General features: G+C 36.1%; 2 protein-coding genes, 2 long non-coding RNA genes and 1 pseudogene across 6 annotated transcripts; 3 read left to right on the top strand and 2 right to left on the bottom strand.

Moving 5' to 3' along the window:
• Window positions 1–14: 14 nt before the first annotated feature.
• LOC112274217 (uncharacterized) lies at window positions 15–607 on the bottom strand (annotated as a pseudogene). Its single transcript, XR_002967343.3, has one exon. The product of XR_002967343.3 is annotated as an uncharacterized LOC112274217 (transcript).
• Window positions 608–3699: 3092 nt separating this feature from the next.
• LOC112273924 (protein CLP1 homolog) lies at window positions 3700–8407 on the top strand. Its single transcript, XM_024502982.3, has 10 exons — window positions 3700–4403; window positions 5089–5157; window positions 5440–5547; window positions 5813–6054; window positions 6184–6322; window positions 6499–6555; window positions 6836–6970; window positions 7188–7423; window positions 7643–7687; window positions 8218–8407. Exons 1-10 carry the CDS (start codon window positions 4188–4190, stop codon window positions 8300–8302), a joined length of 1332 nt encoding a protein of 443 aa, XP_024358750.1. The 5' UTR covers window positions 3700–4187; the 3' UTR covers window positions 8303–8407.
• On the bottom strand, window positions 7447–8541 carry LOC141044663 (uncharacterized). Its single transcript, XR_012216323.1, has 2 exons — window positions 8401–8541; window positions 7447–8074 (listed from the first exon to the last, which is right to left on the bottom strand). It is a non-coding gene; the product is annotated as an uncharacterized LOC141044663 (long non-coding RNA).
• Window positions 8542–8895: 354 nt separating this feature from the next.
• Window positions 8896–10875, top strand: LOC141044662 (uncharacterized). Its single transcript, XR_012216322.2, has 3 exons — window positions 8896–8995; window positions 9220–10093; window positions 10238–10875. It is a non-coding gene; the product is annotated as an uncharacterized LOC141044662 (long non-coding RNA).
• Window positions 10876–22751: 11876 nt separating this feature from the next.
• LOC112274428 (uncharacterized) lies at window positions 22752–26079 on the top strand. 2 transcript variants are annotated; one of them, XM_024503931.3, is made up of 2 exons: window positions 22752–25138; window positions 25284–26079. In XM_024503931.3, exons 1-2 carry the CDS (start codon window positions 24641–24643, stop codon window positions 25344–25346), a joined length of 561 nt encoding a protein of 186 aa, XP_024359699.1. In that variant the 5' UTR covers window positions 22752–24640; the 3' UTR covers window positions 25347–26079. The 2 variants fall into 2 exon arrangements, with proteins under 2 accessions (XP_024359699.1, XP_024359698.1); XM_024503930.3 differs by having other exon boundaries at window positions 22763–23234; window positions 23544–26079.
• The last annotated feature ends 579 nt before the right edge of the window (window positions 26080–26658 follow it).

The raw sequence follows: 26658 nt of genomic DNA, 5'->3' as shown, positions 1-26658 counted from the left end.
CGGATTTCAACAAGTATGGAAGTGCCGTAAGACACGGCAATATTAAGATTGAGATTATCAAAGTTTACATAAGAGATCAATCATCGGACAAGGAGGCTACGACAATTGAGCACTCCATGAAAACCCTCGAAACCATTACGGCGCGGTTTCCTCATGACATAAGCTCCTAAAACAAATAACCGCATAGCCGTGTATACTGCACTAAAAAATCGCTATCCACGCCATCACCTCATCACGCCATGGCGCCGGTGGTAGCAGTGCGGAGGATCTGGATGAGAGAAGACCCAATGACGACGAAAACAAACAGGCCGAGCACCATCGGACCAACAGGATACTGGTTCTTCTTCTTAATCGTCGTCTCTGGGACACTGCCCCTCCTGTGCACGTTCTTCTGGAACTTAGCGCTCTTCTTGTCCGCAAGCCTCTTCGAGGTCGTCATCTTTTACAACAAACGGATAAAAAAAAACACACGCAACCCTCCTTCACTGATCAAAACCCACAATACACAACTACTTCTAGAGCAAGCCGATCGCGCACAACACACCAATTGCACGAGAGCGTAGAGATCAACGATGGGTTGAGCGGAACTGCAGAGAATAGCTTCAAAATTGTTGATCGAATGCCCTGCGCAACGAGGCACGAACCCTTAAAAAAGACACCGCGAGACAGAGCGGAGACAGGAGCCCCAGCACGCCGACTTCCAAAAGACGCGTTATCGTTCGTTGGACAACGATGGTCAGGTGCCCGAGCAAACGTCCGATGTTGGATGTTGGATTTCGACAAATTCCGGTGAACCTTCGTTGATGTTTCCGTTCGTTGAACGACGAAATATTTTCGTCAGGCGGTTGTCGAGGGCGACCAATTCCGAGTGGAACCGCCGCGTTCTACCCATTCCTCGTCATCGGCGCGAATTCGTCCAATGGCACGTCTTTGCTGGTGTCCATATTCCGCGTGGAATGGACTTGGTTTCTAGGGCTTCGTTGCTTGATTGGTATTTAGTCAGTTTGACATTGACCATTGACTTCTCTACTTACTATTATTTATTTGTTTTCTATAAAAGGGGTTTTGTTTATATTTGTAACAATATTCCGTTCAAGACTCTAGATAGAGAGCCACAAATCATACAGCCAAGGGCATTGAATGAATTGTTTCGTGTGTAATTTTGGATCTAGGATTGTGCACGTATTGTTTCTTTTACATTTTTCAATAAAAAATGCGAATGAAAAGTAAAATACTAGAGACAAGTCCAATCTTAAAAGTAATAGTTGTGGTTGTTCTTTAACTTTGCTGTCTATGTAACTGTACATGATATGATAAAATTATAAAACAATCACACTATAAGTATGATAATGATAGTGAATTTGATAGCTATTGTGTTTTATTTTTTCCTTTATCTTTTACATTCATCAGTTAAAGAACAATATTGATGCATTGTTGATAAACTGAATATAATGAAAACATATAAAAGCTTCTATATATGTCTACATATAGATATACATATGTATACATATACACAAACTTATGTGTTTTTTTAACTGGATGAATGGTAACAATTACATAAATGTTTTTAAATTGTTCATAATGCATTGTATCTTTTTTAACCTTTATGACTCAGAGAGTGTTACATATTTTTTAGGAAATTGTATTTGTATTTTAAGGACATGAAATAATTATTAAACTTCATAATATCATCATCAAAAATGGATTTTGAACTAATGTAATCTTGAGAAACTGAACACAAATTGTTTGTAAAAAATTATCATAAAACCTGCTTTTATTGAATATATAAAATAATAATGATAATAAAGGGTTTCATCCTAAATTACATTCTAAAATGTATGTATTCATCCCTAAAATGATATAATTTAAAATTAAATGGTCATTTTTTAATCAAAATAATTATCACATTATCAATTCTAATGATATGGCTGAACAATATTAATTTGTTTTACATCAATACTTCAAATTGTCAAAAAACAATCATGTTACAATGGGTTATAATTGTTTTTTAATATGTACATATAAATATATATTGTCCCAATTGGAAAAAAATGTATCACAATCAATAAAAGGATGTACAAATTACATTTGAAATATTGATCAATTTTAAATTTACTAATAACTAAAGTTTAAAACCAATGTTGATTCTCTAATGTTAGCATCCAATACTGCCATAGTTTGATTGGTAAATCATCTAATATTTCAAAATTAGATAGAAAAGAATTAAGTATAATATTCTTATAGTATGTTACAGTGTGAAGTTTTGTAAGTTTTTTAGCATTTACTTTTTGCTTATTGTTTTTTTTGAGATTTCTTCTACATTAATAGTTTATTTTCATATTTGTTTTTAGCATTTAGAGTAGGTGGAGGCAAAATCATGGTTGTCATCAGTTATATTAACCTATTGGGTTATATTTTATCACGTGTTTCAGATTTATTATTATTGTTATTATTTTAAAATTATTACATTTAGAAACACGAGTTTGTAAATATGTCTATTTGTTTTTATCTTTTTAATTTCTGGGATTTAGATATTGTTGTTATGTGTATGCTAATGGTTTATCAGGCCATTTTTGGTATAACTATTGTAATCATTTATTTTCAAATTCAATTTATTGATAACAATCAACTATTAAGGCTAATTTAATAATAAACTGTTAGAATGTGTGAAAGTCATAAAATACATTAATCTTTAATACTTCTCTCTCTCTCTCTCTCTCTCTCTCTCTTTATATATATATATATAGATATATATATATATATATAAATTGTATTTTGAAAACTTATTTTTTCACATCAGTAATAGCAAATGATAACATTTTATTATATTTTATAATTTTGGTTGCATGTGTATGCATAGGTGAGCATACATATTAGGAAATCAAACTTAGTACTGTTAATGAAAGTATGTTGATAAATGTTTTGTGAGTATAGAACTCACACTATATATATATATATATATATATATATATGAATAAATTCGAATTTCAGATTTTTAAGGTTTGAGGAAAAAAAATAAAAAATAAAAAATGTAGAATATAGATGAGAACTTTAAGAATTTCATACAGTTATTTTGTTGAACAAGTGTCATTAATGGAACCAATATTAAATGACAATCTAAGGGTAGCACGTAGTTTTAGAAGTAACCCCTGAACCCTAAACCCATGTTAGAACAAAATTTAATTTGTACTGTTGGTTTTAATTTATATTTGTTCTTAATGTTTTTAAAAAAGATAGTGTATACTAAGGGTATTTCTACATCATTGATGATTTCACATTATATTTTTAAAAAATAGTAAATCAGTTAGGTGATGATTTTTTTTTTGTTCAAATTGTGAATCACTTACTTGAGGTTTTCTGTATTAAATGTGTAACTAATATCATTATTGTTTTTATTTTAATGATTTAATTTCACACATATACTTAATTGAATGAGTACATAAATAAACACATGAACTGCAACAATTCACATTTCAAAGTTTTGTGAAAAGCCATTCAAATACGACGAACAGCACCCGACATTCATTCATCCATCCATCCATCCAGGTCGCTTTCGGGGTCTCAGCAGAGAGAGAGGGATGCGGACAAGTGGAACGGGACATGAGTAGGGGACGTGGGATCTGGAAGAGGGATGGGACCTGGGTTGTCCCCCGAGTTTGGATTTTGGTCCTGAGTCTGGACCCCTGTTCTCTCGCGGCCTTCTGCCTGCCTGCCTGCCTGCCTGCCTGCTGCCTCTTCCTCTTGCTCAGTTTCTTTACGATGCTTCTTCTCACTGCGATGCCGTCAAATCGCCCTTCTTAGCAAAGCGGTGTGGCATTCCTCGACTATGACGACAGCAGTAGGTTGAGTTTGGGCATCCGGAAGTTTTGCATTGTATTCGATTGTGTTTTTGTTATGTTCTTCTCTCTGGGTTGGATTGTTGAAGGGTAAGTTGTGTGTTCGAGCGTGTGTGTGTGCGCGCGCGCGTTTGTTCCTTGTATCGATTGCATTTTGCGTGGTTTCGAAGAGAAGAGAGGATTCAGAAGAGTGAGTTTTGGGTGAGAAGTGGTAACATTGAGGGAGGTGGAAGAGAAGTAGGGAGAGAGAGAGTGAGAGGGAAGGAGGGTTTTGTGGGTTGGAGAAAAGGGACTGGAAGAGAGGGGTTTGGATTAGGGGATTTTTTTTTTCCTCCATCAAAGGAGACTGAGATGGCAGCGAGCACGGGAACTGGAGTTGGGGGCGGGGGCGGAACCGGGACAGGAGGGACTCGCAAGTTCAAGCTGCAGAAGGAGAGTGAGCTGCGGGTGGAAGTCGGCATGGATTCGCCGCTCAAATTGCAGCTTGTGATTGGGACGGCAGAGGTTTTTGGCACGGAACTGCCGCCCATGTTCTGGATGACTTTCCCTGCTGCGCACAAGTTTGCTGTAAGCTACTTGCTCAACTTTCCGGAGTCACCCGTAACATGTCTGAAAATCCGCCTCTCAACGCTCGAGTGTGCTCTTAATAAATGCAGTGAGATTTTAGGTTAGATAAATTTACAGCTAAATTAAGTGTTGTCGTTTATTAATCGGAATCCTGTCAGTTGGCATCGCAATGTGTGTTCTACTTGTTAAACTGCATAAAGAATTGACACAGGATACTATTTGACATTGGTGATGGACATGGTTTTTAAGCTGCTATATGATAGTGGATTTTTATTTATTTATTCCTCGGTTTTATGATTTTTTGAGCGGGGGTTTTCATCGTCTCATCTACACACGAGATTAAGATTCTGCTACTGGTTTTACAATCATTGCTGGGGCAAAGTTTTGAGAAACTTGGACATGACGATGATGTCCACGCGTCTGGTTTATGAAGGTTTAGGGTTTAAGGACCATCGATTGTGATCATTTTCAAACGTTTCTCCTCAGAAGACGCGATAATATCTTCAGAACTGTCGCGAGTTCATATGGATTCATTTGTGTGTCGTTTCGCCTGCAGTTCTTAGGTCTGAACGCATGGTTTTTCAGTTAATAAGCGTTAATAAAAGATTGTTGGTGTATTCTGTGTATGTATATAATCAGTATTCTTCACAGCTAAGTTTCCTCTCGAACGCAAACGGGGTTGCAGGTATTTACTTGGCATGGCTGCACGATTGAGTTGGATGGTATCTCCGAAGTTGCCTATGTTGCCGACGAGGTATATCTATCTCCTTGACTGAAGCGATCAATTATGATTGTAGGATAGTGCATGGTTGACGATGGTCCCAATTATCCTCATGATGGATCTATAAGTTATTCCACTGCACGTTTTTCACGGTTCGCTGAGAATTCCCTAGTAATTCCTGCTTGTGGAATGATGAAGTGCCATTTTCTGTGTTTGATCTACATTTCTGGTTTTTACATGCAAGTATGTACAGAATAAAGTTGAGACTTTGACTCTATCAAGACAGGCATTCTTTGATGTGCGGGTGTGGGACAGACTCCAATGGTCAGCTATGTCAATGTGCATGCAGTCCTTGAACGAAGGCGCAGAAAAGCTAAGGAGGCTCTCGCTGCATCTGATGCTCCCAGCACCAACCCCCCTGCAGTATGTTCATTCGGCTATATATCTTTTGCTGCTGCTTACGTTGTTGGCTTGGGGCACCTATTTTAGTGTATAACTCATGTGGACACTATCCTCTTATCACATAATAACTCTGAACTGATATTGGAATTGCTGCAATTCATGTGAGAGATGAGAAAGGCTAGTGGATAGAAGTAAGGCTAGTCGGCATGGGCAGCACTTGTTCGAAAGATCCACGTTGAACTCCTCTTTCATTTTTATGTTCTAAAGTTCGACGTGATTGTGGCAGGGTCCCAGATGTATAGTGGTAGGGCCAACAGATTCTGGAAAGAGCTGCTTAGTGCGGATGTTACTTGGTTGGGCCGCCAGAGAAGGTTGGAAGCCAACGTATGCAGATTTAGACATAGGCCAGGGCTCAATCACTATTCCCGGCACAGTTGCTGCAACGCCTGTTGAGATGCCCATACACCCTATCGAGGGAGTCCCGCTCGACCTGCCCCTGGTGTACTTTTATGGACACACTACTCCAAGGTGTTTTTTCCTACACAATTAACTCTTCATATTAACTACATATTCATTGATATGTCATTTGCAATTCTATGCTTGTCAGTTTACTGGAATGTAACTTAATCCCTTCATAATTTGGGGGTGGTTGTGCAGTGTGAACGTAGACTTATATAAAGTGTTGGTGAAAGAGTTGGCGCGTACTTTGGATATACAGTTAGTCTCAAATTCTGAAGTTCAGGCTGCCGGCATGGTTATCAATACTATGGGTTGGGTGGATGGAGTTGGCTATGAGGTAAGAGTTACATATTCATAATTTATTGTCTAACTTTTTAGTTGTGACAAGTGCAAAAGCATTTTTAGTTTGAAAGCAGGTAATAGAAGTCGTCAAAAAACATTGTGGATGAGGACAATTTGCTGTGCGTATGTTTTAACTTTGGTGAACGCTGTGTGGGATGAATATGAGCTCAGTTGCTATTGCATGCCATCGAGACATTGCGAGCTGATGTTGTATTGGTACTTGGACAGGTATGATTCCAGGCTCTAGCTTTGCTATTATAATTTCTTTCTGTTCTGTTTCATTTCTTTTGGAATGACTGTAGTTCTTGCTTGACAAATATCAAGAAAGCGTAGTTGTTTATGTGTACTTTGGAAGGGGGAATGTTGCAATCATCCGATCCTGTCTTACTGGTTCCCCTTTACTCAAAGAATGTGGAAGGTTCATTAGCATAAACACACATGTTTGTGATTGTATCTGGAGGGACCGATCTAGTGTTCATGTTTGTGTTTATTTTCCTTTCATTCACAGGAAAAATTATACAGCATGCTTCAGGAAGTCCTGAAAGTAAGGCCTGGTGTTGACATTGTGAAATTACACAAGTCTGGGGGCGTTGTGAATCGTAACTCAAAATATCGACAACGGACACGTGTCCTAAAAACAAAGGTAGACATACGACTGTCTGATTTAACCTATTCTGAGTTTTTGACACTCGTCGTTGGTAGACCTTGATGTGTGTTGTGGGGATGTGAAGGGTATGTCTTGGCTTGTTTTTATTATCGTAGGCGCTTTGGGTTCTCGTGTAGTCTCCAGTAAACATTAGAAACATCGTGTTGTTTTGGATCAAGTTCATGTATGTTTTGCTTATATTTCTTCTCTACAGGAGTACTTTTATGGGTTGTCAAATGATCTATCTCCCCATTCCTCAGTTGCCAACTTTAGCGACCTGCAAGTATTCCGTATTGGTGGTGGTCCACAAGCCCCCCGATCAGCATTACCAATTGGTGCAGAGCCTACAGCAGATCCCACACGCGTTGTACCTGTGGGTTTCAGCCGCGACTTGCTACACGTTGTACTCGCGGTTTCATTTGCCAAAGACCCTGAGCATCTCCTTTCGAGGTTATTACACTTATCTCAGTCTGTAGCAGGGAATGTTGATTGGTTATGAAGCTGTAAAGTTTTTTCATTATTTACGGTACTGCAATGTGGCTTCTAATTACGCTAATTCTGATAGTAATTGATTATCCTCTTGGTATGATTATGATTGTTATTTTGTCTTTTTATTCACGGTTTTTCTTTTGTTGATGACGCAAGAGTTTGTGTATCGTATATGTGTAGTAATGTTGCTGGCTTCATATACATCAACGAGATTGACATGCAAAGGTTAGGATCTCATTTTTTCCTATTGTCGATGTCGTAGTCGTATTGCCCCTTGCACTCCTTAGTTTCTATTTTCCAGGCTTTCATCGCTTATGAATCTGGGTGGTCATGGAAATTTGAACTCTCTGAAGAGATGAATTATTACATACATTTTGGAATGCAATGTTCAGTAGATGTTTATCCTCTTTGCTAACGTCCATCTCTGTCTCGATTGGGATTGATGTGCTTGTCTCGAAAATAGATCCGTTATACCTTCTCTGATTCTGCCAATTTCCATTTTGGCCTTACAGGATCCTCTATTTGTCTTAAATAAAACCAAAATGGGCTCTTAGCTCCAGTTTTGCCCAGTACAGGCATCTCGGATATTTTATCTATTAATAACCACAGCTCCTACAAAAATTATGGGGCACTTTAGGGGGTGATTTCTGGAAAATTCTGACTTTTGATGTAGTGTTTTTATCTCTTAGTAGTATGTAAGTAGAGATATATCTGCTATATGCGAGCTAATTTTGATTATCGTTCTGGATATGCAGGAAAAAGGTGACATACATGGCACCATGTCCTGGACCACTACCAAGTCAGTTACTTCTGGCAGGTTCGCTTGCTTGGACAGAGTAAACATAGAGACTTAGTAGAATTGCCTTGCTGGATTGTTTTAGCTTCTGCAGCAATTATTTGTAACATGGTATTAATTATATGCTAGCCAGTGAGTTTACCAAGGTCCTTTTTGTGTATGGGGTTCTTTTGTTGGTTGTAATGTCCTGTGTCGGTGGGTTCTGTCTTTGGCAACGTCATTTTTCTTCGTTTTAAGTGATGGCCAAGTTACATTCAAAATTTGATTTGTTTTAGTGTGTTCAAGCCTACATTGCAGATACCGATAAGGACACGGACCGTTGTATAACTAAGATAAGAATCTGTATTATTTGTGCATTGTTTATGATGACGAGAAGTACAAGTATATCTTCTGCAAAATTCTATTTGAATAAAATAAGGAATGGGAGATACAATGGCAATTTTTATTACAATTCTTTGTTTGCTGTAATCTAGTCAGGAATCCTACTTTACACCTCTTTTTCTTTACCCCAAGCCTGGATACATATAGAGATTTTGTTATAAGATCAGCTGATCTCAAAGGAGGCGTCATTCATGGTCAAGTAGCTCTACGACCTCTCAATGTGTAACGGTGCGCCTGCCCGACCCCACGAGAAAGCTGGGAAAAATTCAGTATATAATCCATATATTAACACAGTATGCTACTCAGGTCGGGTTCAAATTCCTAGTTGGACCATCATCACCAATTAGGATGGAAGGGTATAGCTAATGCCACCAGTTTTTGTTACGATCATCACAACTTGCCATTCACCTCATATCACCACAGTTTATATTACCACCACAACTTGCCACCAACTCAACATGTTCTTTTCAGTTTTATTTTTATTTATTTTTATTTTATTTAATTGAAATTAATATTTCAAATTATCATTATTTTTTCAATTTATGTATAAAAATTAATAGGTTGACTGGTTGAGCTGCAGCGTCATCTACTTCTCTTGCAGTCAGCTTCTCACAATTCACTTCGAGGTTGAAGAGGATTTCTATCCATTCCGGAGGGGTCTCAAAGTTTCAAGCGGTTTATTGTTCTAGTGGTTGTGAGATTTCATTCTTGAAAACTGCATTTGATCGAATCTGAGCACATGTTCGATGTCATTTTTGTCCAGAACTTTTTGTCTATGATCAGCAGATAGCTAACAAGTTGGTGCGACTTCTCATCCAGTAGCAATCTAACAGTCAATCAAGCCTTGATAGTACGCCTATTGTCACGTTTCGAATTCTTTACACACATGATGTGCATCAGACAGCTTGGGGTACTAAGCGTTTAGTGCGATAAGCTGAGGGGCGTAGGATATGGTGGAAAACTCGCATGCTTTGGAGATGGGCAGTGGAAAGTATCAGCAGCTCAGAAACGCAGGTGAACAGAACACGCCTGTCTTTACAGCCGAGTGGCCCTTGGAGCAACTCGGCAACTACAATGCTTGCCCCACACAATATCCACATGATAACTAATGTTTGTACACTAAACTAATGCCCACCCAATTCTTTTGAGAAAGTCGGACTTCAAAATAATCTGCAGGCTTGCTAGAATCGATCGCGACAGTTCTGTTCCAATAGCATCGTTCAGGCAAGGAATTCTCTTTCGAGTACCTCTGTTTCTTCTATCCATTTTCCCGTGAATTTCACATGTTGGACATGTTGGCAAAATTCTCGAAAATCAACCTGATGCGAAGTTCGGTGGTTCATCATCTTTCTGTTGTCTTGGAGCCTCCTACTGGAAGCCTTCCCTTCTCCTCAAGTGGCTTTGAAGGAGTTCTGAGTTACTGAACTGTCTCGTGGGACTACAAACAATCAGAGGTAACTAAATCTGAGTGACAGTTGCGGTTTTTTTCAAGTGGGCCGTGCCATTACCCTCCCAATTCCATCTTTTTTAATCTTCGAACTTCAATCTAATTTCTCAGAGAAATGACACAGTCGAGCTTCAATTGTGAACTATTTCAGGCCGGATGTAGTTTCATGTGGGAATGTAGGAGAGGCCATTATTTTTGGGTACGAATAATTCACTCCTTTCATAAAGAATCCTGTGCAAGCTCTTGACGAAGTAAGCAAAAGAATGCGTCGGTCTGCTGGGCTTCCTTCAAAGGGCGTCAGCTTTTCTAAAGCTAGTGGGCTCTTCTCAACCTGGAGTTGGCTCCTCATTGTCTCTTCTCTTCCTGTGATTCAACTCACCGCCACAACCCTCAAGTTTTTTTCAAAACTGTGGTTCATGTGTGTCATAACTCATTAAAAAAAAAAACCAAACTACCTGCATCCATATCTTCACCCAATGGATGATCACCAGTAAGGAGTACACTTCCCTGGGGATTGCAACCTCTGGAAAACATCACAATGCGAAGTGGGTTCTGAATTCTTCCCTGTAAAAAGCTTCAATACCATGCTTGCAGACTTTTTTCTAGCGTCACCTTCTCCAGAGCCTGTATCCATTACTCTTCTCATAGCAACACTCTGAGTGCACTGCAATCAAAAATGTTAACGTTCTCAGGCACTGGCTGAGTTACACCACTGAAACAAAATGGGGGCAATTCACCGAATAAGTGCAAGGAATTGTAATAAAAAATACTTTGAATTCTCAGCTCAAATGTGTTCCCTCAATTTTTTCTTGTTTTTGGGCAATTCTAGCTATTTTGTGAAGTGCCCGCTTGTGTGCATAAGAAATTAAGAGATAAGTCATAGGGCCAAAATAATTGAGAGTCGCCAACCCAAATCAAACCTTGGACCACAAAGTTACAAGTGGATTTTACCACCACCTGTAGCAACTCTTCTAGCATTTGAGTGTTGTTGAGAATCTTACATATTTTGCATTATTTTGGATTTTGCCTAGCCCATTGCATACATGCTACCTTTAAGCAAACAAGCAAGCATTTTTGGACAAGGTCAAATCTACAATAATGATATAGATTCATTATTTTACAGTGAGTATATTGCATGAATTTGTTGCTAATAAATTTAAAATCATTTTTTTAAAAAATAAATTTAGATTTGATGTTTCCTACTTTGTCTTTGTTGTTTTTTGTAAGAAATCTAATGCAATTTATACAATGGTTGCAATAATCTACATGTAAGATTCACAAATATAATATAAAACAGTTAATAATATATCAATAATATTGGTAAATTAAAAGCTTTGTCACAAAATTATTATAGTACTAGTACAATGCATTTGCACATTATAAAAAAAAAAATATATATATATATATATATATATATATATATTAGTCAGTATTGATTGTATAGACAAGAATTGGAATATTTATGTACATTTGTTTCTTTCAATAGATTGATGTATGTTAAATGCTATAATTAAGGTCTATCAAAAGTATTAAAGATAATATCAATTTGGATTTTTTTGGATTGCACCCTATGTAGTAGCTTCTTTAAGTTACATTTTTTCAATATTTAATAAATAAAAAGAATATAATTTGATTCTTCTTTCAAATGATCTATAAAATTAAGATAATTTTTCTTATTCAAAAGCATGGTATAGTAATTAAGATAATTTTTCTTATTCAAAAGCATGGTATAGTAATTAAGATAATTTTTCTTATTCAAAAGCATGGTATAGTACTTAATTACAAACTGATATTACAAGTATAAAATATCAAACTTACATGATTCAATTTAATAATAAATTTAGGCAAAAATTATCTTAAACTTAAATAGAAAGAAAAATTAAAAGAAAAGATAAATTTTCTTTAGAAAGTATAATATCATGTATTAAAATTTACAAAATCAATATCTTAGATAGAATTATGTTTAATAATAGAAAATTTTAAAATACATGTATTTACTCAATGAAAATCATGGTTTTTATAGTATCAAAACACCGTTTATAAGAATTTTTACATTATTTTTTATTGTATTTGGTTGTGACCATATCCAAAAACGAATGTAAGCTATTTACACAATCTTATTCACATAGGCATATTAATTTTTTATTTGTTCAACCATGATGTTATATGATCTTCTTCAAAAATAGCATTCTCAAATTTTTGCAATTTTTTTAAAGAATTATTTTTAAAAAATAATATCTAAAAAATATATATGATTTTATTCTTGTATGTGCAAAGTTTGAATAAATATATAGCAAATAAAAGATTGCAATAAATTTTCTACCTACTATCCAGTTTTGAAAGCTTATCTAGATCAACCTCTTAATTACATGGAAGATAATTTTTTATTTAAACATAAAATGCCAAATAAAAACATTTTTGTTTTTTTGTTTTTTTTTTATTTTTGTATAATAGACCATCTGGTTGTGATTTTATTCCAAGTTTTTTGTTAAATAAAAAAATGAACAAACCAATCATAAATCAAAAAACAAAATTACATTATAATAATAAGTAAGAATACAAAAAAAATCAGAATGAATGTCATACTAGGTTCATATTTGTATTTAGACTAAATAGTCTAATTACTACCAAATTTGATTGGCAAGTTATCTTGAACTGCATCCATTTTAGAGTTTCTAAATAAATTAGATAAGATCTTTAAAATCAAGTGAAGTAGATGAATCTCTTACATCAAGATATAGCTTGTATGCATTTATAGAAGTTTACGTTTCTAAATCAAGGTCACGTATAATTTTCAATGCTGCGACCAAGAACACATTTTTAATTTGTGTCATCTACTCTATTAACTCCTTAATTGCATCAAAACCTTCTAAATTAAATTATTATCTAAATACTCAATTCTAATAGTAACCTTATGAAGTAATTGTTATAAGCAGTCATTACAAATACTTCTTTGTAATGCACTTAAATTACCCACAACCAAGACAATGTATAAGGACTATTAAAATTACAACACATTGTAACAATAAATGTTATAAGCTAAAATTTTACAACATCTATTTAATTAAACATTTTATTAAAAACTTGTTTAAAGATTATTTAAAGAAATATTTATATATATAATGTAAAATTATTATTATCAATTCACTAATCTATTAAAATTTTATAATTGAGGAAAAAAAAGCAGGTTCTACACCATAAGTTTTTCCACTTTATAACTAGGGCCTTTATTGTTCGATCGTGCACTAAACATAACAATATAAGCAAACATTTCAAGCAGAAAGCACCCACAAGCTTGTTAGGGTCTAAGCAACCATGTTGCTTACCTTTAATTATGGAATTTTAGAAATGATCAAAACCAGCTTACTTATATAAGTTATGGATGTACTGAATTAATTTTATATTTTATTCTAATTAATATTTTATGATAACATGTATTGATATTCTTTTTTTTCTATTTCTAATATTTTTTTTATAAAAGATTGTAATATGTAAAACCGAAATTCACACATGTTAATTAGTAGATTTATTTTATTTTATTTTATTGTAATTTTAATTGTTGGAACTCAAGAAAATATTATACATAACTGCAACTATTTTTTTTTTAAAAAAATCTAAATATTAGTTCTATCTTTCTCATTGTTTCGTATTTTTAGATTTTTCACATCAAAAGTTGAGTTTGTAAATGTATATTATACTACAAAAAAATAAAACCATATTACTTCTTTGTTTACCAATGATCGTGTGGAACATTGAAGAAAAACTAACAATTTAATTGAATCATGTAAAAAAAAAGATTATGATGTAATAAAAAACGTGATAAAAAGAATCTATTAAAATATGGTAATATTTAAATATCATATAAATGAAAAACAATGCTATAAGTCAAATACATCTGAAGCAAAAAAACCAGTGACATAGAATAACGTACATCTAATTAATAACCTTGTGATTTAAAATCAAGACAATTTTAAATTACAGTGAGATAATGTATCAACTCATACTGGATTGTTGCATTTATTAATAATTTTAATAAAATCAACATTTAATTTATTCACAAGTTTTATCTTAATTCTTTTTTGATTACAAATTTTAACACAGGTGGACATTTTGATCAAGCTAACACACGTGTTATCTTTGCAAGGAAATTTTACAACACATCTTTTAAATGAGAAAGAGAATCATTACAGTTTATTAAGAGTAATTTTACTAAATTAATAAAGTGATTAGTATTGAGTTTTTACAACTTAATGATTTTGCCAATCTCTTTGTTGATAGGATGGTTGTGCTTACACAAAGTCTTTTGAGTTTTAATGTATTAGAAGACTGTTGTAAAAAGAAATAAATTGTTGGTATACTACCACCATTGTAATAATAACTATAATACAAGTTTAGTCATAAAGGTGGTATATTGTAAAATAATTGCATTAGCAAATGTAACATGTTTGCAAAACAGATTAATTTATAGATATTTAATGATTCTATAACAAAATATATTATTTTAAAAATAAACAAATAAATAAGACAATTTTGTATGAGATTTAATTATATAACTAAGATCTGGTTTCGAAAAAATCATTCAGAATCACTGATATGAATATTAAAGTATATATTTTGTTTTATTGACGAAAAACAATTTTGATGACATATATTATCAATTACGAATAAGATAATGAAACATGTTCCTGACTACAAGTCAAGTTTGCTCATGGAACTGCCATTTACATTATATGTAAAAAGCTAAATGAATCTTTCAGTTTCAAATTTCATAACTAAATAAAGTTAACTTTTTGAATGAAAAATAAGAATAAAAAATATATATATATATATATTAAAATAATAATAATAATAATAATAATTACAAAACTATACAAATCTTATGGAACTAAAGAATCTAACTTTATGAAACTTAAGAATTTTAGAGGTTGCGAACTTAATACAATAAATTTATAAAATATTAAAACATAAAACCAATATGTGAAAAATATTACACAACATAACAACCAATGAAAATTGCAATAAGTAAGACCATAAAAATCTAGAAATGTTTTATTTTTATTTTTCATTTCAAGCAACTTATGCAATGTGTTATTCTACATTTTTTTTTTTTTTTTTTTTTTTTTTTTTTCATCAGTAAAGATAAATCCATGTTTTACATTTTCTAAAAATCCCAAAAATAAACCAATTTATATAAAATTTAACAAAATATATACATGTATGTATATGCACATACAAACAAGCACAACCATTGCCAAGTGCTATTGAACTTAACAATCATGATTTTATCAGGATATAAAATGTATCCTCCTCAAAGATACAATATGAAACGTTGAAATATTTATTGAATAAAGAGGATTTTGATATTTATAAGCATATATGTATCAATTAACATCAATTTTTGTTACTTTTATATTTTTATGTGTATGTATATATAGATATAGATATGTAGAGAGAGGAAGAATATAAATATTAACAACATCAATGACATCATTTATCACAAAATCAGAATTAAAGATTAAGAGATAGATCATTTTAAACTGATTGTATAGGTTTTAATTCGTAATTTATTAATACCTTATGTTGTTTTTACACTAAGTTTTTTTAAGTAACAAGCTGAAGGATTTAGTTGTATATAATTGTTTCTAATTCTATTTAAATACAACCCCTTTCAACTTATGCAATCTGAAATGTTCAAACAACAGATTTAAAGTATAAAAGCTTCACAATAATAAACAATTCCATGGCCAAATCGTTAAATAAAAAAATATTATTATTTCAAAAAAAAATGTAAGACATTAAAATTCACCATCAAAACCTTTACACAAAGTTCAGAATCTTATTTTACATTTTAGCCACACCAGAAGTAAAAGGGCTACTTGACTTGTCTCACAAGAGTAAAATAGTTAAAATAGACTTGTCAAACTCTTCCAAGCAAATACTCAATTGTTCATACTATCCATGACTCTATTCTTGTTTCTAACTTAATGGTCTCTTTTTAAGTATGGAGTATTAATTAAGTTCATAAATTATATATATGTGGTGTAAAAAGACCTTAAACCACCAAACAATGTCAAAACATCACACTAAACTGGATTTATAGTTGATATCCCAGCAGCAAAATATTAACCTGACCTGATGGGAAAAAATAATAATGTACAGCACCACATTGGATGTTAAAATAAATAAATGGAAGCAGTTCAACTTACTGTGAGAACCCAATTTCCAATTGTCTTCACTGTTGATATATTATTCTGCTGGAATGACCCAAACTCGTGAAGACAAATAGAAAAATCCAACAATAGATCACATCATTTGCTTTGTCCATATCACATCTCCCGCATTAAAAAAACAAAACAAAACAAAACAATGCAATGGTAATTCAGAACGGCACCAACCACATGCAGTTTCTCATTTCTAATCAAATTATAAAGAAAAGAATAAATAATAATAATAATAATAAAAACACATGAGTTGGAGCCAAACCCATGAATTAGGGTTTCAAGTTCTGGCAACTTGTATGATACTCAAGTTTATATGGCCTTTGCTTGTTAAGAGCTTGAAAAATTGACAGTATTTTGCTTCAAAAGAATATATAGATAGATAGATACATATATAAACATATATATATATATATATTTTGCAGGTTTTTAGAACTCCACTGACTGTACATGCAAACCCAACCAACATGACAGACAGTTAGATTCTCCAACAAAGTGAATGTGTGAAGTAATTGAAAGCCATGAGCACCAGGTTTCAGACCTCATGTATTCATTCAACCGCCTCACCAAACCCTGTAAATGTTTATGTCAGACAGTGAATTTGCAGCATAAACATAAGATAGCATAAAATGAAGGAAAGAAAACAATCCAACATCACCAAGAAGGATGACAAACAAGAATGAATTGGTCATGGTATATCAAAATAAGCAAGAGCTAAAACTGCATTTCAATTTGTAACCAAAAGAATTAGACAACATGTGTCATTAATGGACACAGCCATGTTGCAATTTGATATGTGGCAATTGTTTTGAGTTTAAATACCAAATGTATCCCAAATTCCAAGAGGATTACAGCTAAATATAACTCCTTCTCACCATTTCTATTTATTTATTTTCACATTATGTTAAAAAGTGGAGTTTTCTACCAAAATATACAACTAATAGTCTACACCACATTCAACATTTTTCTCAAATAATACTTTATGTAGTACATCAATAGATTGTTTGTTGCAACTTGTTGCTTTGAAGGCCATAATTTTAAACCATTCTATCCACCATTTCATTTTCAACTCAACCACAAATCAAAAACTTCATTGCCATATAATCATATACATATGCATCTTCACATTTAAATAAACCTTGAAATTGTAATCCCGCTTTGGTTGAGGTATGAAGATCAACTCTTAATCAACTTTTCTAATCAAACTTTCTACTTTGGTATCAATAACCCTTTCAGCAATCAAGTTGGTGTGACAACCAATGATGAGAATCAATCAAAAAGCACAAGTTGTTATAAAGCAATAAGATGTCCAACAACAAGCTTTGATGTCATTTCAAATCTTTTGTACCAAAAAACACACATTATGAGTGGATCCATGGCATCAAGGCATGAGCACTTGAAGAATTTATAAGCCTTCTTATTCAATTGCATGAGATTGGCATCAAAAACTTCTTTGCCATGTAATCATTTTCATGTTTTTTAAAGTTTTTATGTCTTGTGGGAGAAGAGACAAAAATAAATAAATAAATAAATAAATAAAATGTCTAGTAGGTGCTTTTTGGTTTATGATATTGAGACAAAAGTGAAGCAATGAAGAACTATGTTTTCACTTGATTTGGTTCCCATGAAAGAAAAGAAAAGAAGAAAAAAAATCATCATGTTTTGTAAATGTCTGTACATGGAATGTGACCCATGTTGTTGTAAATTCAATCCATTGAGTAGTGCATGTCTTATTGATTTATTTATTTATTTACTTATTTATTTTTTGTTGTGGGTTCCGGAAAATAACCACAAAAAGAAAAATATCAAAGACAAATTAACAAACCAAACCAAATGAACAATGTCACTATGGTTCTTATTGAAAAAATTAATAATTAATACTTTTATTAATCCTTCAATATTTCCTTCCTTTTATTTATTTTTTATGTTTTCCCTTTTTCGTTTTCTTTGTTCCTCTTCAGCAGCTAAAGGTACATGCAAAATAAATAAAAACTGATGAAGCATTATCCTCCACAGCATGCAATCTATCTATCTATCTATCTATATATATATATATATATATATATATATATATTTAATACTATAAAGAGAACAAATCGAATCATTTGGGGGGGACTCCTGTTTTATTCTGATCCATCCCATCCCCCAAGTGGCCTGGCTCTTTGAGAACCCACACGGGAACATGGGGAGCCAATTGGGGAACAGGGCACGCACGCTTCGGGAACATCATAACCCCCCCCCCCACTGACTGAGAGCCCCCATGTGCACCTGCCCCCCCCACCGGGCAGCTTTCATCATGTCCAACCCGGGCCTTCCTTTTTCTCTCCTACTGCCCCGGGCAGAGTCCCAGAAAACTCCCGTTTACACCTGAGCGTCGTGATCAAGGTGCCCAATACAAAGCAGGGGTCCACGGGGAGCGTGGGGAGTGGGGAGGCCTTTGTGGGGGACGGGTGGGGCGGGTGGCACGGGTGTGGACGGGGATGGGTGCCTGTTCCCACTAGTCTAAACCGGAATATACCACGTGGCTGCAGATTTCCTATTCCGGAATGAGCACCGCGTCGGTGATGATCCACGTCAGCTACTATTTCTACCGACTGCGCGTCTTATTTCGACAGATTTGGAAATGTCGGATTAGTAGTTTTTTTGTCATGTTTTTATATTGAATATTTAAATTATAAATCATGTTAAAATCTTCTTAAAACACTTCGATCTAGTGTATTTTCTGAAAAGGAATAGAACTCTTGAACTTCTTAAGTTGACTAACATGATGTATTTTCAATTCCATGCATACTAATTACTTAAATCATTTCACAATTGTGAACATGTTTTGTTATTTTTCATGTTGTGATTTTGAAGGATAAAGTACAACATGACAAAGGCAATGCTTCAAGGTATAGTTTAGAATCTTTTTTTCTAAATGTAAATGTCAACAAATATGGATAATTGAATCCATGTGTTTGGCATAATTTCAGTTTGTCACAACCACAGTAAAAAACTTACATGGAATTTGACAATGACTAATATATTGGGCCACAATCAAAATTCACCAAAATTAGCCAATCAATCAATAGAATCACAAATAAGAAAAACAATATTTTCACACTATAGATTAATAAACATCAAATATATATATATATATAGAGAGAGAGAGAGAGAGAGAGAGAGAGAGCTGTTAAAGCCACTCCCCCCTTCCCAACTCAAGGTTTGTTTTTGAACAAGTTCTATGTCCCCTACCCCTGTTCCTGTCCCACATCTCCGTTCCCCACCCTGTGCCCACTCTCCCCAACCCAACCCAACCCAACCCAACTCCCTTGTTTCCCCCTCTCCCTTTGGTCATAGCACTGCCATAAATTAATTAATGATATATCTATGTATGTTTAAGTCCTTGTAATTATACATTTATTTTTATTTTTATTGTTTGGATGGATGGAAGTCAACAATGACTTGTGCAATATAAAATAGAAGTGCTTCTGATTATGTTAAGGCTAAGATCATGTCTGTTACTATTTATTCAATTATAATCATTCATTTAAAGTAATTTTTTGAAGTTTACTAGCTTTATTATGGGTAATTAAATGTTTTGTAATCTCTACGTGGCTATTTCCTTCTATTATTAATTATAATAGTTTAAAAATTACTATTGAGTTTTGGTGAGTGTATATATAAATATGACCAAAGGGAGAGGGGGACAACAAAGGGTGGGGTGGGGACATGGGGGGGGTTGGGTCAAGGAGAGTGGGGAATGAGGATGTGCGATGGGAACGGGATGGGTGACATGGGACTTGTTCAAAAACGAATCATGTGTTGGGAAGGGGGCATGGCTTTAACAATGCTCAGGCTGTGGCTTTAACATCTCTCTATATACATACATACATACATATGAAAATGGAAAGAAAATTTCAAGCAATTCAAATATCACAACATAAAGCATAACAACAGGTGGTGAAAATGACAAGTGGACTCGTTCTTGTGAGATATAGAAGTATTGCAAAGTTGTGGTATAAGGATTGGGTTGTAGTCATTGCGAACCGTTCCCAAAATGGGAACAGATTCCAAAGCAGGTGTCAGAATGATAGAATGACAGAAGGAGAAATTTTGAACGGCATGCCCAGAAATGGAATCTCCCATACTTGGTGACATGGAAAGTGGCCGTCCTGTCTCTCTCACGTGGACCGTGACGTGTAGCTCCGTGACGTGGCAGAAGTGAGGGTCGGCAGGGGGGTTTAGGGCACCGGGCATAGGGCATACTTCACCCTACACCGTGCAATCCAAATGGGGGAACAAGCAAAGTAAAGCAGTTATGGGAGTCACGTTCCTCATTATAAATGGCGCCGTTACAAGGAGCTCCTAACTTGGTTTAGGGGGTCTATAACCGCGTCCCTGAAAATGAATTTGATATTGTTGTATTGTTTGATGGACATCAATGTATGAATATTAGAGGACGGTAGCAAATAGATTTACCTTTGTTTCCCTTTTAATTAAATCCTATTCTATACTTTTCCCGAGTTTCAATTTACGAAAATTATAGTTATGGCCTAACTCAAGATGAAATCGGATTATTTTTATTGCAATGTTTAGAAGGGATTGTTGTATGCAATGTGTGATGCATAAAAATATATTTTTTTAGTAGATTTTGGAAGAATTTTATTAAATATATATATATATATATATATATATTTATTCATATGAGGGTTCAAATGAAAATATCAAATAAATAAACCAATTAATTGTTATGTTTTTGTAATTTTATTATAATTCCATGTGTTGGATTTGACTAATGCAATGCAATCCCGATTTTATTGCTTCTGGTGCTAAACTAAATAAACTGAAACACATTTTTTTTCTCTCGTCAAGAAATACATTTATGATATACAGAATTAAGATTGCATTGTTACAAATTTGAACATTCATTCACAAGGGGAATTGTTGAAGTTTATAATAAGAAAGTAAAGAAAATACTGATTTCTCTTTTTGATGGTTGAAAATAATTTATCACAGTGACAATTGGTGTATACACTGCATTAAGAAAAAGAAAAAGAAAAAAGAAGAGAATACAATCGTCTTGATGATACACTCTGTCTATATTTTTTATCAAATTAAACAAAAGTCAACTATTTTCTTTTGATGAATGATATAAAAAAGAATTGTGCCTTTAGTTGAATAAATTTAGTAATCATTGAATTTGAATATATATATATAATAAAACAAGCACACTGATCTTTAAATACAATACCAAGCATGGTGAAAAAATTTAACTTTTAAATTTTGATTAGAACCATAGACAATCCATGAATCCATATTCAGACGTTATTTTTGAACGTCCAATTTTAAATACATCTCTTTTTGATGCCATCTTACAAAATCCAAACTCCATGTTCACATAGTCTTTTCAAACTGATTAAAAAAAACTAGGTGTATTTCTTTACTATCTATACTTGAAATTATAGTAAAATCCAGATCATAGTTCTCCTTAGTTTATTTTACAAATATAACTCAGTTACATACAGTATTTTTATTTTCATTTTTATTTGTCTCTTATATTGTCTAAAACCATGTCATGAGATGAAAAATTGCATCCAAAATTGCAATGGTGCCACTTGTGGATTCCAATACTATTACATGTGCAGAAGTCAAATTTAATTGCAAAGTTCTCAAAACTAATCTTCACTTGATACAAGTTAAAAACATTGGGTGTTCAATTTCTCAAGCCTTAACCACAGAGGACATGCTGTCAAAGTCTACAAATTTTTATTTATACCTCAACTGAAACCTCAACTTTGTACCCTAAAATTTGAAGTTCAGCTTGACAGACATGCATCAAGCAAATTATTGCATTGTGGAAACACGTCTACCTGGCAGCTGACGTGGAGGCGGCATTGGGGTAGGCATCAATTTATTTATTTAAAAAATAAGGGGGGCAGAATGGTACCCAATGTAAACTAGGGATGCCAGTTTTAATTTCAGTTATGGAATTATTTAATGGATTCAATAGAATCGAATGATGGGCTGTTGGCACAGAGAGGACCAAATGATTGAGAACAGACTTCCTCCAGAGGCAAAAATAAACGGAACGAAGAATCAAATCAATAAAATAAATAAATAAACTAATAAACATCAACTGCCCTGCATGATGACCATAATGGGATCTCATCCAACGAACGAACCTCACCACGAGTCACGTACTCATCCATCCATCGACGTATTCATCCAGCATGATAGTACGGATTTGAGGGTCGGTAGATGGATGAATATACCCGATATCATTCAGTTATATCATTCAGTTATATCATTCATCCTTACATTTAGCCGTCCGTGCTTGCTTGCTAGCAAGTGGCGGAGTTAGGGGGGGGGGGTGAGAGAGTTCTGATCATGTTCAGGTGGGCGAGCGTCAGAGCGGCAGCAATAACAGGCAACAGGGAGGGGCCTCTCTCTCTGATTGGGCTACTACTCACTTACAGTAAATGACATGATATGATACGTATTAGCCTCCCTCCCTTTGTATTCTCAAACGCAGTAAATGCTACTTAAGCAAAGTAGTAAATGGATCCCCATGGATGTCATGACCACATGGGCCTCCACTGTCACTTCCACCCCAGTGATTCCTTTCTCTCAACTCAACAAACACCTTATTATTCAGTTAACTTACTTTCTTGCTTTACTGACTCAACATAATTCTGACTGAAAGGCTCTTCCTGCGTTACTTGTGTGTGGCGTTTGCTTGAGTTGGGGTTGCTGACAAGCACAGTGTTTTTTCGGTTTTTTCTGTACTTATGTTATCTGCAGAATGCGATGAGTCGTTTCGTGCTTGCATCGTCAATTCAAGGGGTGTATCGAAGTACCGGATTAAACGTATGCCAGTGGGAAGATGAGCTTGATAGCCAAAGGGTTGCAGGACGAGATTGCACATCTCATTCTACGTCCGACGTGATGGTTGTTTTTGTTATTTGTGTTTTATTATTTGTTTCGTTCATTTGTTTCTTCTTTTTTCTCATTCCGTCTTGGGGTCTCCGCCCGGGTGCGCTGGGTGACTGTGATGGAGACCAACGGGGTGGTTATTGTTGTTGTTGGTGGTTGTGTTTATTGCTGCATAGATTGATAAAAGTGCGCTGTTTGACTTAGGCATATTATTAGCTAAACTCCAGATCAATGGGGGGGGGGGAGCTACTAAACTCGCTCGCTCTTTGACTGCGGGGGAGAGAGGGACGCTGACATCACACATCACTCCACATATTGGTGCAGGGCCATAATTGCGCAACTCTACGACGACACTCAAGTGAAGAAACCGAGGGTGGTGGCTAAAACCCCACTGAGGGGGGGGGGGACCCATAACTACCGAGGTTGGAATATCTCTCTCTCTCTCTCTCTATATATATATAATTTATCGAAGCTGATGTGTTTCACCATTATCTGGAGTGGAGGAGCCGACGGAAGGCAAAAGCCAGATTGCGCTTCGCACCAGAATTCCAGCTTCGTATCCGAGCTTGCATTACATATCAGATCTCCCGCGCCGGTAGGGTCGGAGTGGTATCAGCTTGGAGGATCCTAGGCTTCCTGGGCTAGACTTCATAGTTGTTGTTGTTGGTTTCGACCGTGTCGGCGTTTCACAGTGAAACGTTCTGTGTCGACGAGGCTTGTTTGAAGGTGCAGTTCAGACACTTTAAGTAACAGTTACAACGTTGGTTGCTGAGAGCTTGTTTTCGAGAGCAATCGTTGCTTGTTTGAGAGGGGCAGAGTTTGTGTGTGTGTGTGAGAGACTGAAATTCTGTGGCATGGTAGTATGCTAACGTTCCACTCGTTCACTGGATACGTCGCTGCCATGTACATTGACGGGAGGTGGAAAACGAGCATAGGCAGAGAGCTTGATTTGGGATTGTAGTGATCGTCCTAGTGGGCAGGTTCCAGTTGATGTGTATGTGATGCCTATGCGTTCCGTTTGTGAGCGGAGTCTGGGTGCCCTCGGGGAGGATTGTTTAAGTGAGGTGGAGCACCCGTGCGTCGTAGCAAAAAATCTGGGGAAAGCGAGGACGTGATGCCGACTCCATGCGCGTTCGTGCACGTTCTTCAGAACCTGTTGAGGGGAAAAACTAAGCCGTTGTAGGGATCACAACTTGTAAGGCTGCGTGGAGACAGTGGGTGTACTGCGCCAAAGCCCGTCCTGTCAAACTACAGCAACATTCTTTAGGGGGAGTGACAATTTACTCTTTCCAAATCTCTCATTCCATAACCAAACATACATCAATTAATCTAGTCCGAACCTGTGATCCTAAGCCATCGCAAAGTACTCCGCAGTTTGCATGCATACTGTGAGGCTCTGATCGGGGAGAGAGCAAGTCAATATGTTGGAAAGATCATGGTGCGAAGCGGAATCGAGTTTGACGACGGAAATCGACCCAGCATTTGTTGCCGCAGTCCCCAACGGTGACGCGCATTCCAGCGGGCAACTCAACGGCACATCGCGGCGCTGCGTGACTCCCAAAGTGACACCGGGGCTTAATGAAAGCGTTCAACTGGTGCCAGAATACTGGGACCAAACAGTGCCGGTGTGGCCGTGTGGGGATGCAGAGGCCTCGTCCAAGAGAAAGGCGAAGAGGAACGATGGACATGGTAGAATCCCCCGAAGTCGTCTTCATGGCCATGGTGGAACACCTCCCGAGTACAACTCCCTGAAAAATTGTTTCTGTAACAGGGCACTGGGGTTGGATCACGAGGGAAACGATCCCGTTTACCCCAGAGGCACAGCAAGGATCGAGGGAGGTGATCGGGAGGAATGCAATGACGAAGGCGGGAGGCGGCGGGCTGATCCCGTGGCGGCAGCCCAAACTTCCTGCTCCGAGGTCAGTTTCGACGCCATCATGTCCATGTACCAGAGCTCTGTTGTGGAGAAAGCTTGCCAAAGTTCAAGAGGATTGGGAGTCAAATCAAAGCGTATAAGCAGGAAGGGGTATGACGATAGGCGGCGACTCTGGCGGAATTTTGCAGGGAGTTTTGACATCTTGGTGCTCAAGTGGTCAACGCCAAGATCCCTTAGGCGACGGGATGTAAGAGACAAGTATTCTGTGCGGGGCTTACACGTGACGTTTGGAGGAACCAGTGCCTGCGATCATTCCACGGGCAATTCACATGGCGGCGTGCACTTACCAATTTTCCAAGTTTGGGAGTGACATCTGAGGTCAGTTCCGGAACCGGCGTAATCCATTGGGTTTCACCGCGGCGATGCGCAATACAAGCTTCTCGTCAAGGTGTGCTAGTAATGGCAACGGCATGTGAACGGGTGAACAGATCAATCGCCGCACGGGTACTTATTCACAACCACACGTAATGCAATGAGTTTCTTATTGCAGGAAGCCTCGAAAATTTATCCATCGGACAGCTCTGAGTGGTTTTGCAATGCAACAATATGCTACATGCTCCTCGGCCAGTTCCTCAGCACCTTACAAACTTCAAAAAATTAAACAGGATTTAACTTCGTTGCAACTGACGGCAATCAGTTGACGTTAATTTGCGTATGGGCACAAGTTCATAAAACTCCAACACTAGGAGCAAAGCAAATAGATTAGAACACCGATGTAGACAATGGACATGGACATTCTACAAGCTAATGGATTGAGTTCAGAATGCGGTGCCCTTCTCCCATGTGGAATTATCGAATGGCTACTTTTGCAAGGTTCTGTAGACTCATCTGAGCTGCCTCCGTTTTTTGTAAAAGGACCGAAGAGGTTGCCTGATTGTTGAACCACCCCACCATTTGATAATCAGTCGACTGCTTTCCACCGTTCCTTCGATGTCTGAGCTTCATTGAAATACGCGTGCGTGCCTGGTACTTAGGTCTTCAAACCGTTCTAAAAGTATGTTTGCATCTTCCGTGTTGGAGGATTAATGTAGTAATGCTGCAGGATAGGTTGACTTTCGTCAACAAGTCAGGGGGACAGCGCAAAATTCCCCATAGGCTGCAAAGCTGCGTAGGCACACTGTATGGATCACCTTGCTTTGTCCTATTGCGTGGGTAGTGGCCCCACGAGGGCTCCAGCATCCCCTTGTGTAAAATACTCAAGTGGCTCGCTTGCACTGGGAAGGACCTCATCCGCTGATAAGAGAAGATCTTTTGCAATCGGTTTACGAGGTCCTGGAAGTGCAACCAGTAGAATTCCATGCGCTCATGGAATTGCACTCATGCAATCTGTGGCAGGGCGTGGCATGTTACCAAGACATAAGTTTTGTGTAGGCCTAGTCTACATATCGAGCATGCGAGCAATCATTGAGTGAAAAGACCGCGGTTGATGATCGAATGGTTAATTTTAAACCGGATTTCAGGAATCCATTCCACTTTTCGCTTGTATTTCAACTACTCGCAGAC

The sequence above is a fragment of the Physcomitrium patens genome, chromosome 21 (genome assembly GCF_059467195.1).
Source record: "Physcomitrium patens ecotype Gransden chromosome 21, ASM5946719v1, whole genome shotgun sequence".
NCBI classification, from domain to species: Eukaryota; Viridiplantae; Streptophyta; class Bryopsida; order Funariales; family Funariaceae; genus Physcomitrium; species Physcomitrium patens.
Note: the sequence above shows the minus strand (reverse complement) of the source record. Positions and strands in the feature narration are given on the sequence as shown.

Coding starts and splice junctions, on each gene's coding strand:
- LOC112274428 (XM_024503930.3), top strand. CDS start 24,641: ATGTTGGAAAGATCATGGTGCGAAGCGGAATCGAGTTTGACGACGGAA.
- LOC112273924 (XM_024502982.3), top strand. CDS start 4,188: ATGGCAGCGAGCACGGGAACTGGAGTTGGGGGCGGGGGCGGAACCGGG. Junction 5,158..5,439: donor TTGCCTATGTTGCCGACGAG/GTATATCTATCT, acceptor GGTGTGGGACAG/ACTCCAATGGTCAGCTATGT. Junction 7,424..7,642: donor CCTGAGCATCTCCTTTCGAG/GTTATTACACTT, acceptor GTATATGTGTAG/TAATGTTGCTGGCTTCATAT.